Consider the following 12,587-nt stretch of genomic DNA (forward strand, 5'->3'; position numbering starts at 1 on the left):
TAAATACATGACATTGTATAAATGACGGACAACAGATGACAGAGCTACATGTATGAATGATGGATAACAGATGACAGAGCTACATGTATGAATGACGGACAACAGATGTCAGAGCTACATGTATGAATGATTGAAAAAAAGATGACAGAGCTACATGTATGAATGATGGACAACAGTTGACAACTTCATGTATGAATGACAGACAAAAGATGTCATAGCTACATGTATGAATCCTGGACAACAGATGTCATAGCTACATGAAATTGTATAAATGACAGACGGCAGATGACAGAGCTACATGTATGAATGATGGACAACAGATGACAGAGCTACATAACATTGTATAAATGACGGACAACAGATGACATAGCTACATGTATGAATGACAGACAACAGATGACATAGCTACATGTATGAATGATAAGACAACAGATGACAGAGCTGCATGTATGATTGATTGAAAAACAGATGACAGAGCTACATGTATGAATGATGGACAAGAGATGACAGAGCTACATGTGTGTATGACGGACAACAGATGACAGAGCTACATGTATGAATGACACACAACAAATGCCATAGCTACATGTATGAATGACAAGACAACAGATGACAGAGCTACATGTATGAATGACAGATAACAGAGTTACGTGTATGAATGATGGACAACAGATGACAACTTCATGTATGAATGACAGACAACAGATGTCATAGCTACATGACATTTTATTAATGACAGACAACAGATGACAGATTTAGCTACCTGTATGAATGACAGACAACAGATGACATAGCTACATGTATGAATGACAAGACAACAGATGACAGAGCTACATGTATGAATGACGGACAAAAGATGACATAGCTACATGTATAAATGACAGACAACAGATGACAGAGCTACATGTATGAATGACAGATGACAGATGACAGAGCTACATGTATTAATGACGGACATCAGATGACAGAGTTACGTGTATGAATGACAGACAACAGATGACATAGTTACATGTATGAATGACGGACAACAGATGACAACTTCATGTATGAATGACAGACAAAAGATGTCATAGCTACATGACATTTTATTAATGACAGACAACAGATGACAGAGCTTCATGTATGAATGACGGACAACAGATGACAGAGCTACATGTAAGAATGACGGACAACAGATGACAGAGCTACATGTATGAATGACAGACGATAGATGACAGAGGTACATGTATGAATGACGGACAACAGATGACAGAGCTACATGTATGAATGACAGATGACAGAGTTATGTGTATGAATGACGGACAACAGATGACAGAGCTACATGTATGAATGACGGACAACAGATGACAACTTCATGTATGAATGACAGACAACAGATGACAGAGCTACATGTATGAATGACCGACAACAGATGACAGAGCTACATGTATGAATGAGGGACAACAGATGACAGAGCTACATGAATGAATGACGGACGAAAGATGACAGAATTACTTGTATGAATGACTGACGACAGATGACAGAGCTACTTGTATGAATGACGGACAACAGTTGACAGAGCTTCATGTATGAATGATGGACAACAAATGACAGAGCTACATGTATGAATGACTGACAACAGATGAAAGAGCTACATGACATTGTATAAATGACAGTCAACAGATGACAAAGCTACATGTATGAATGACCGACAACAGATGACAGAGCTACATGTATGAATGATGGACAACAGATGACAGAGCTACATGTATGAATGATGGACAACAGATGACAGAGCTACATGTATGAATCCTGGGCAACAGTTGGCAAAGCTTTATGTATGAATGACAGACGACAGATGACAGAGCTACATGTGTGTATGATGGACAACAGATGACAGAGCTACATGTATGTATGACGGACATCAGATGACAGAGTTACATGTATGAATGATGGACAATAGATGACAGAGCTACATGTGTGTATGACGGACAACAGAAGACAGAGCTACATGTATGAATGACGGACAACAGATGACAGAGCTACATGTATGAATGACAGACAACAGATGACAGAGCTACATGTATGAATGACAGACAACAGATGACAGAGCTACATGTATGAATCCTGGACAACAGATGACAGAGCTTCATGTATGAATGACAGACGACAGATGACAGAGCTACATGTATGAATCCTGGACAACAGTTGGCAAAGCTTCATGTATGAATGACAGACGACAGATGACAGAGCTACATGTATGAATCCTGGACAACAGTTGGCAAAGCTTCATGTATGAATGACAGACAACAGATGACAGAGCTACGATTATGTCCTATTAATCATAATGTTGCAAAACATCCAGTGGTGAAAATGATACAGTTGGTGTGTGTCAGGAATATTTTTAATTAAATTCAGCAGTATCCAATATTTCTAACATAAACTGATCATTCATTTTAACCATCTTTGCTTCATGTCTAAATTATGTTTGTAAACACATTAACTGGCACACATCTCTGATACTTCTCGTTAGAAAGTCTTGTGCTCCAAATATGGCAGGTTGACCATATAAGGAGTGGCCTACAATATTTTATGATGACAGAAATAAAAACTTTGCCTGGAACAAAATGGAGGCAGGTATGATTATTCATTCAATGTGAAAAGTACCAGTATTCAGAAACACATGATATTGAACAATTGAATAGTTGTCACTATTTTGCCAAACCATGCATCAGTTTGGGTTGAATCCTCTGTAGGTGCCTCATGATCAGATGGTAGCTTTGAATCAAAGTCGTGAATGGATAGTGTTTGTTTTCATTGCTATGCAGTGTGCAAACATCCTCGTCGCTTTGCCTAAGTTAGTTTTGCAAACAATGGTATAGTAAGATTACTGTCTGAAGGTAACTCTGATTTTCAGAGTAGACAGTTTCCGGATTACACAGGTTTTACGTACTATAATGGATTAATATGCGGGGACCAAACAATTTAATTGGTAAGGGTAAGTTTCCAGTTTGTACAGGGTCCGGTTTAGACAAGTGACACTGTATTGTCCTAAGGATAAAAGAATCAATGGTGTCATTTGTTAACCAGTAATTTATTATGAGACAATATTTACATTTGCCAGAGAGGCTCCCACGACTCTAATGATATTCAGGATCTGCATTATTAGTGAATAAATCTACCAAGAGATGGTATTCTTAAATTAGTTTTATACCTATATTAAACATGAATGGGAGTCCTGTTTACTGACACCAAGTTCAACATAGGAACATTGACACTGTTAAAGGATTTGTGCAGTCAAAAATGATAATTTCAGTTTATGCTAGAAATAGCTTAATTAGACCATGTAGAAACCTTTCCGTGCTGCGCGCGACCAGAATAACCTGTAAACCGCCGATATCGAGGTCAAATTTTCTGACCACCCGATTATGCATATTTTCTAGCTCTAAACCGTGTGACGTCATAATAGTCCGTGGCTTATAGCTGTACTATAAGTGATGTGCTATCACTTACATCGACGGTCACAGATAAAGCCGATAAAAGGTTTTTTATGATTACTTTTGAGTAAAGTTAATCGTACAATAACTTTGGCTCGAATATGAATAACTAAACGAGTGAAATTCGATGTTTCAAATACTCTTTATAAGCTAGTTTATGCTCTAATAGCAGGTATCTTCGTGTAATTATGAAAGAAAATCCACACAGAAATAAAAGTTTCAGATTTTTTGTCGAGGAGTTCAGCAACGAATAAGCTTTAATTAGATAATATTATCCTGTATCTTTGATACATTGTGAATTGCAAAGTTTGTGACTGTAATATGAAATTTTACGTAACAATTTAAGAAATCCTTGAATAAAGCATCAATGATATGATGCTTGACATACGTAAACACCGATGATTGATCATTACAAACATTGTGTTGTGTGTTGCTAACCGAATAAATCGAGATATATTTATTACAATACCGTAAAACGTTTCTACATGTGGTAGAAAGAATTTACTTTTGATATTATAAAAGATCAAATAATTGAGATATTAAGCAAAACAAACTATTTTTTCAGACCGTGCGGTCGCTTTCATTTTTTAATCGATATACGAGTAGATACACCGATATTATAGATGTATAATTAGCCATGCCTTTGCTTTGATGGTTATGTAATACCTTGACCAGGATGTTGTTTACCTGTACACAACGCCATTCATCAAAATCACCTGTAATTACCTGGCCGCGGGCAATTTGCGATTCGGTGGACTATATCGGGTATTTGCTATTGTCTTACTGTCAATCGATCACTGGTTAGGACATCCGTTAATTGGATTGTGATTTGAATTATGGAAACCCCGTACATCTATACTCTAGGTATTTTATTGTCACCTCCATTTTTAAAATGAAGATGTAAAAGCAAATGGAAGTAAAATATACCTGATCATACCTAGGAATATATATTACATACCCAAAGAAAAAAGTATGTGTCCATGTAGAGTTGAATATATAAAAAATAAAAGTCAACGGCTTTCCTCTTGTACATTCACCATTTCATGATGGCTCTTCAGGAGTGAAATGGTGAATGTACAAGAGGAAAGTCGTTGACTTTTATTTTTTATATTACATACACATATATATATGTCGTTCACAGGTAAAACAAAAATGGAAGGTGACTTATTCAGGAACAAAAATGGCTCTAAGAATTATTTCAACTAAAGGTTTAACCTTAAAAATTATTCCAGTCTAGTACTGTAATTACGGAATCGTGGCATATAGCAATCTTCCGTAATTTATAAGGCATCAGTAAAAATTCTAAGTATGTATATTCACAGTTTCGAATCTAAATGTACATGTATAGTCATACAAGAAGGGTTACAACATTATCACACTAAATATGCTTATTTAAATATCACTTAGTATATTTTTTAAAAAGGTACAAGATATTATATCTATTTATAATGCCTGTATACAAGTAATTTCAATTTTCATTTGAACACTTTATGTGGTTATTTTTTGGATTATACGATAAATGTTCATATATCATACTATTAAATCTCGGTAAGATATACAAAACAGTCGACAATGAATATACTATTTTAAGGATTTAGTATAATTTTGAAATAATGAATTTAAATCTACACTTTGATTTAGGAACATATATCAGAAATACCATTGATGTATTTCTGCTTTTTAGTAAACGTTATGGATAAAGTTTCAAAGGCAACAATATAGATATACATATTATTTTCTGTATAAGTTCGGTACTGTTACTCCAATATCACATAACTGATAACCGTCCACATTTTATTTTTACTCAAAAACTGTGCCGTGTTTGCATCGTTATAGCAGAAGTTTGAAATAAAAACACGGATTCTAGATATATTCATGCTAAATTTTGGGATTTCACCCGTAAAAAGATAGTTTTATATTATTCTGTTTTTTTATTACACTGAAATTTACATCATATGCTATCTAAATCTCAGTCCATACTGATCCGAACATCATTTTGATATCGCTATCAAATTGGACTTATTATCTAATCTAAAGTTAGATATATGCTTGTCTTAACTTTTTGAGTGGTGTAAATTGAATGTTTTGAAACTGAAAATATCTACATCATAAAGCTAGAATAACCATTTACTCGAAAAACTCATATTGTAGATCTAACGTATACGTATATATATGCTGTATACATATATAGTACTAGGCTTACCTTGTGTAGCCGGGGACTACTCTGACATCACAAGACCACGTGACCACCTAGCTCATTATCTCTGAACCGTAGTCGACACTACCCGTAAATCACGACCAAAACCAACCGATAGCGCTAAAAGATAGGCGATTTGTTGGGTGGGACTTAATTTTTCATTCATCCAAAGCAATGTCCTGACGTATTATCAAAAAAAAAATTTGGCTGCACAAATCCTTTAAGTAAAATGAATCAGTTTAGTTATAATATTATCATAAAAAAAACATCTGAGATTACTAATGAGTTTTTGTTGTCTTTTCATATTATTCATATAGACTTTTTCTTATCACATTAACCATGCCTGTTCAAGTTAAATAGTTGAAGCAGCCAATTCCAAATGTTTACTGACTTGCACTTAAAATATTTTTTGCTATGAAATAGTATAAAATTGTATATATAACAATTTGAGGATTATAAGATTGCAATAATTTGAGATATAAATGGAATCTTGGTGGCGGATAAAACAAATTTTGCCCTAACAAACCTTTAATTGCTAAATAAAAACAGAAACATATACATGTATAATACATATTATGTACATGTATAAATGTTTCTGATATTAGTTATATTGGCCACTGTGGCAATTTTCCCAAAGTACAGATAGTCGGAAACCATTACTGAAGATGTTACATGGCCAGGAGCATGGCAAACACATTTCAGTTGTACACTTACATATGTTTCTATTCCAGATTTTGAAAAACTGGAAAAGGCTTGCATGAAAAAAGCTCTGGATAAGAATTACTTGAAGGTTTTCAAAGTGCCAATATCCAACTGTGTCCTTGTAAGAGGGACTGCAGAAAAAACAACAGCAAGTACACTGGAATATTACTTTGAAAATACCCGCAGAAGTGGAGGTGGTGATGTGCTGGAAGTCAAGGACCGGGAAGATGGATCCTTCCTCATCCTGTTTGTTGATCACACAGGTTAGCATGTCATTAAATCATAAAGTCATGGATTACACAGGTTAGCATGTCATTAAATCATAAAGTCATGGATTAGGTTACACAGGTTAGCATGTCATTAAATCATAAAGTCATGGATTAGATTACACAGTTTAGCATGTCATTAGATCATAAAGTCATGGATTAGATTACACAGTTTAGCATGTCATTAAATCATAAAGTCATGGATTAGGTTACACAGGTTAGCATGTCATTAAATCATAAAGTCATGGATTAGGTTACACAGGTTAGCTTGTCATTATATCATAAAGTCATGGATTAGGTTACACAGGTAAGCATGTCATTAAGTCATAAAGTCATGGATTAGGTTACACAGGTAAGCATGTCATTAAGTCATAAAGTCATGGATTAGGTTACACAGGTTAGCATGTCATTAAATCATAAAGTCATGGATTAGGTTACACAGGTTAGCTTGTCATTATATCATAAAGTCGTGGATTAGGTTCCACAGGTTAGCATGTCATTAAATCATAAAGTCATGGATCAGGTTACACAGGTTAGCTTGTCATTATATCATAAAGTCATGGATTAGGTTACACAGGTTAGCATGTCATTAAGTCATAAAGTCATGGATTAGGTTACACAGGTTAGCATGTCATTATATCATAAAGTCATGGATTAGGTTACACAGGTTAGCATGTCATTAAGTCATAAAGTCATGGATTAGGTTACACAGGTTAGCATGTCATTAAATCATAAAGTCATGGATTAGGTTACACAGGTTAGCATGTCATTAAGTCATAAAGTCATGGATTAGGTTACACAGGTTAGCATGTCATTAAATCATAAAGTCATGGATTAGGTTACACAGGTTAGCATGTCATTAAGTCATAAAGTCATGGATCAGGTTACACAGGTTAGCATGTCATTAAATCATAAAGTCATGGATTAGGTTACACAGGTTAGCATGTCATTAAGTCATAAAGTCATGGATTAGGTTACACAGGTTAGCATGTCATTAAATCATAAAGTCATGGATTAGGTTCCACAGGTTAGCATGTCATTAAGTCATAAAGTCATGGATCAGGTTACACAGGTTAGCATGTCATTAAATCATAAAGTCATGGATTAGGTTACACAGGTTAGCATGTCATTAAGTCATAAAGTCATGGATCAGGTTACACAGGTTAGCATGTCATTAAATCATAAAGTCATGGATCAGGTTACACAGGTTAGCATGTCATTAAGTCATAAAGTCATGGATTAGGTTACACAGGTTAGCATGTCATTAAATCATAAAGTCATGGATTAGGTTACACAGGTTAGCATGTCATTAAATCATAAAGTCATGGATTAGGTTACACAGGTTAGCATGTCATTATATCATAAAGTCATGGATTAGGTTACACAGGTTAGCATGTCATTAAGTCATAAAGTCATGGATTAGGTTACACAGGTTAGCATGTCATTAAATCATAAAGTCATGGATTAGGTTACACAGGTTAGCATGTCATCATATCATAAAGTCATGGATTAGGTTACACAGGTTAGCATGTCATTAAGTCATAAGAATTAATCATAAAGTCATGGATTAGGTTACACAGGTTAGCTTGTCATTATATCATAAAGTCATGGATTAGGTTACACAGGTTAGCATGTCATTATATCATAAAGTCATGGATTAGGTTACACAGGTTAGCATGTCATTATATCATAAAGTCATGGATTAGGTTACACAGGTTAGCATGTCATTAAGTCATAAAGTCATGGATTAGGTTACACAGGTTAGCATGTCATTAAGTCATAAAGTCATGGATTAGGTTACACAGGTTAGCATGTCATTAAGTCATAAAGTCATGGATTAGGTTACACAGGTTAGCATGTCATTAAATCATAAAGTCATGGATTAGATTACACAGGTTAGCATGTCATTATATCATAAAGTCATGGATTAGGTTACACAGGTTAGCATGTCATTAAATCATAAAGTCATGGATTAGGTTACACAGGTTAGCATGTCATTAAATCATAAAGTCATGGATTAGGTTACACAGGTTAGCATGTCATTAAATCATAAAGTCATGGATTAGGTTACACAGGTTAGCATGTCATTAAATCATAAAGTCATGGATTAGGTTACACAGGTTAGCATGTCATTAAATCATAAAGTCATGAATTACACAGGTTAGCATGTCATTAAAAATAGGTATGAATTAGTTTACACAGGTAAGGATGAGATCATCGTGGTATGGCTTTAGTGACCACAATGTATGAATTAGATTTACATGTAATGTCTCGTACACTTTCACTTGACTTTTTGACAACCTGTCTAATCCTTCCAAAAAGGATAATCTCAATGATGTTGTATTACAAAGACTGTCCATCACTTATCATAAATATAATACATATATCTGAAGTTTGATAATTAAAGGGAGACAAGTTATGGTTTTTATAATTTTGAATAGTTGTATTTTGTAGTAACATCTATGTTTTATGTTTCAGTGGTTGACAGAGTGCTGGAGCGATCACATACCGTAGATAACACTACTCTAGATGTGAAGCTGTTCCATGAGTTGTTAGGGGAGTCCGGAGACGATGGACCAAAGTTTAAAGTCCCAGATACTCTAGTTATCTCTGACATAGATCCTAGAAAGGTGCAGTTCCTACAGAATTCCAAACCAAACAAAGATGGTTTAGAGAAACAATTATCCTCACAGCATACACAAATAATTTGGCCTGAAAACCTCGGTGATCCAGTTAAGTTGGAATGTCTCCTTACCAAGGAAATCAAAGATTGCCGGACTTTAGCCAAAGCTTGGAAGGACACAGCACGGTTAGCTCTGGACAGGTTCCTGGATGTTCTCAGTGTCTTTAAACATGATATCCTTCAGGAGGCATGGGGTAGTGTTATCGGCGAACTTCAGAACATGAACATTTCACATCCTGATGGAGTTTCAGTGGCTGTGGAGAAAGTCAGCTATGAAATATTTGTAATGGGACACAAGAAATTTGCTGCCGAAGTTTCCCAAAGTGTGGAAAAAATCATTAAGGTAATCGTTGATGAGTTAGAGAGAAAAAAAAAGCAGATAAGTGAAACTACTCGAGCATTGAAACATTACCAGGTAATGATGCTTAGTAAAACAAACTACAAGGAAACAGTAGAGAAGAAATATCGTGGTATGAAAGTTATACTAGACTTTAAGGCTAGAACAGTAACGTATGAAGGACTCTACGGAGAGGTTAATGAAGCAAAAGCAAATTTGTTTGAAACGATTTCTGCATTAGTGTCCAGCGAAGTAAATGATTTCAGCAAGGGGAAGTATAAGTACCTGCAAGAGAAAGCTGTGAAACAATATGTGGCTGGGAAAATGAAAGATAAAAACATAACAGCAGTTTGGGAAATGCAAAACAGCAAATTTCTGGTATTTGCTATGTCGGATGAAGGGGCAGTTAACGCTGCTCATATTCTTAAAGATTCTATTTTGGAAACAAGTGTTGATGTGAAGAAAGAGTCCCTTCCTCTCTTAGCCACAGAAAAGTGGTCAGATGAAGAGCAGAATATCAAAGGCGCATGCACCGTTTTAGTGTACATCTCGGTACTTAGAGACAAACCCTGTATCCTTATATATGCCACCGATGTGGACGCTGAAATGGTGAGAGAACGGGTTTCTGATTTCCTAATAAATAACACTATTTATGACACCAAGCTTCCACTTGGTACAGGGATCATACGATTTCTTCAGTCCCATTGTGTCAGGGAGATTCAGGACATTGAACAACGTCACAAGCTGGACCAAGTGACCATTAATATCAACAACTTGGGCCTAGAAATCAAGGGTACAGAAGTGGGACTGTCAAAGGCCAAACAGGATGTAAATGCGGTTATAAGTCAAGTAGCCAGAAAGGAACATGTCTTGAGAAAGCCGGGCATCACTAAATTGATGACATCAGAAGACAGTAAACCAAAAGTAAGTCAAGTGGAGAAAATCCACGGCGTCGTGATCGTGCCGAGTGATGAGAGTGATGATGATGTAACTGGAGCCGGTCCAATGCCACTGAGACCAGATCATACACAGGAAATGGCAAGGTGTTCCCAGCCCGGATACGAACTAATGGTTGTGATGGGAGATATTACCAACCTCAAAGTCGATGTCCTCGTTAATGCAGCCAACCGTGAACTTCAGCACAATGGGGGCCTGGCCAAGGCAATAGTTCAAAAAGGTAAAAATGTTGTATAAGAAGTTTTTTTAAAACAATTTTCATTTAAGAATTTCCATAGCTTTAAGTTTCAAATACTTTCAGATGTTGAAGTGTGATACATTATAAACCACTAGTACTTTTGCATAATGGGATTGTAAGGAATATTGTTACAATTCTATGTTATGTAGGCATAATTCTTAGATATCATTGCCTGACGATTTGTGTTTTATTTGAGTACTGAATATGTCATGGTCATTGACAAGGCTTATATTATTGTCTGTTTGCAAAGGTAGATAAAACATAGGCAGTATTGGCGAGTGTTGACCACTCTACTTGAATATATAATTTGATTTTTTTCATGAACAATGAATACATGTACTGGTATTTAACAAGCATCTAAAAGATCAAAATTTGTTTGAATGTTAAATGAAAAGTAGAGAAAAGATCCATCTGACAATTGTCAAACATTAGATCATTCTGTCTTTGGAATCTCTTGTTACATTGTATATTAGATACATGTATGTACTTTCTTTGGCAATTGTCAAAAACATTCTTTAATGTTTATGGTAATCAAAAGAAAAGCTTTGGCCATAGAATGCCACCCTGAAGAACTTGACGTTTGCATAATGAAGTTCACAATAGAATATTGACACTGTGTTTCTTAAAATGGAAACACCAAGTTGATATGCTTTATATCGAACTTCACATGACCATATATTAGCCAAAGAAAACAGTGGAAAATCGGAGTACATTGTATGTCTATAATTTAATGTGTATATATTTGTACAGTCGCTGATAATTTATTTTTCAAGATTTTGTAGTCTGACTAACTTCGTCTTAATCATAATTTGTGTTTTATTTTAAGTTAAATTGTAAATCAGGAATTCTTTCATTTCATATTTGTTCGGTTTTCATATATTTGTATATATAGGAGGAAACGCTATACAGGATGATTGTAATAGATACATCAGACAAAACAGAGCCCTGATGGAGGGCGATGTGTATATGGGGAAAGCTGGAAGTCTCCAGTGTAACTACATTGCTCATGCTGTGGGGCCGAAGTGGCAAGGAGGGAGACAGAGAGAGAAAGAACTTCTGACAGAAGCTGTGCTGAAGTGTTTAGAGGAGACAAACATCTATCAACAGACGTCCATCGCACTACCAGCTCTTGGTGCAGGTATCTTACAAAGGGACATCATTCTACAATAAAGGGACATCACTCTACAATAAAGGGACACCACTCAACAATAAAGTGACACCACTTTACAATAAAGGGACACCACTCTACAATAAAGGGACACCACTTTACAGTAAAGGGACACCACTCTACAATAAAGTGATACCACTTTACAATAAAGGGACACCACTCTACAATAAAGGGACACCTCTTTACAATAAAGGGACACCACTCTACAATAAAGTGATACCACTTTACAATAAAGGGACACCACTTTACAATAAAGTGATACCACTTTACAATAAAATGATACCACTTTACAATAAAGGGACACCACTCTACAATAAAGTGATACCACTTTACAATAAAGGGACACCACTCTACAATAAAGGGACACCTCTTTACAATAAAGGGACACCACTCTACAATAAAGGGACACCACTTTACAATAAAGTGATACCACTTTACAATAAAATGATACCACTTTACAATAAAGGGACACCACTCTACAATAAAGGGACACCACTTTACAATAAAGGGACACCACTCTACAATAAAGAGATACCACTTTACAATAAAGTGATACCACTTTA

At 35.5% G+C, this 12,587-nt stretch overlaps 1 protein-coding gene across 4 annotated transcripts in view; it reads left to right on the top strand.

The window, feature by feature from the left end:
* Positions 1–12,587, top strand: part of LOC138334667 (protein mono-ADP-ribosyltransferase PARP14-like) — a 70,966-nt gene that overhangs the window by 30,715 nt on the left and 27,664 nt on the right. For all 4 annotated transcript variants that reach the window (XM_069283329.1, XM_069283328.1, XM_069283326.1 and 1 more), the window contains 3 exons: positions 6,405–6,638; positions 9,120–10,838; positions 11,749–11,994. In XM_069283329.1, the coding sequence (XP_069139430.1) occupies positions 6,405–6,638; positions 9,120–10,838; positions 11,749–11,994 (2,199 nt within the window). The remainder of the gene's footprint in view (positions 1–6,404; positions 6,639–9,119; positions 10,839–11,748; positions 11,995–12,587) is intronic.

The sequence above is a fragment of the Argopecten irradians genome, chromosome 11 (assembly GCF_041381155.1).
Source record: "Argopecten irradians isolate NY chromosome 11, Ai_NY, whole genome shotgun sequence".
NCBI classification, from domain to species: Eukaryota; Metazoa; Mollusca; class Bivalvia; order Pectinida; family Pectinidae; genus Argopecten; species Argopecten irradians.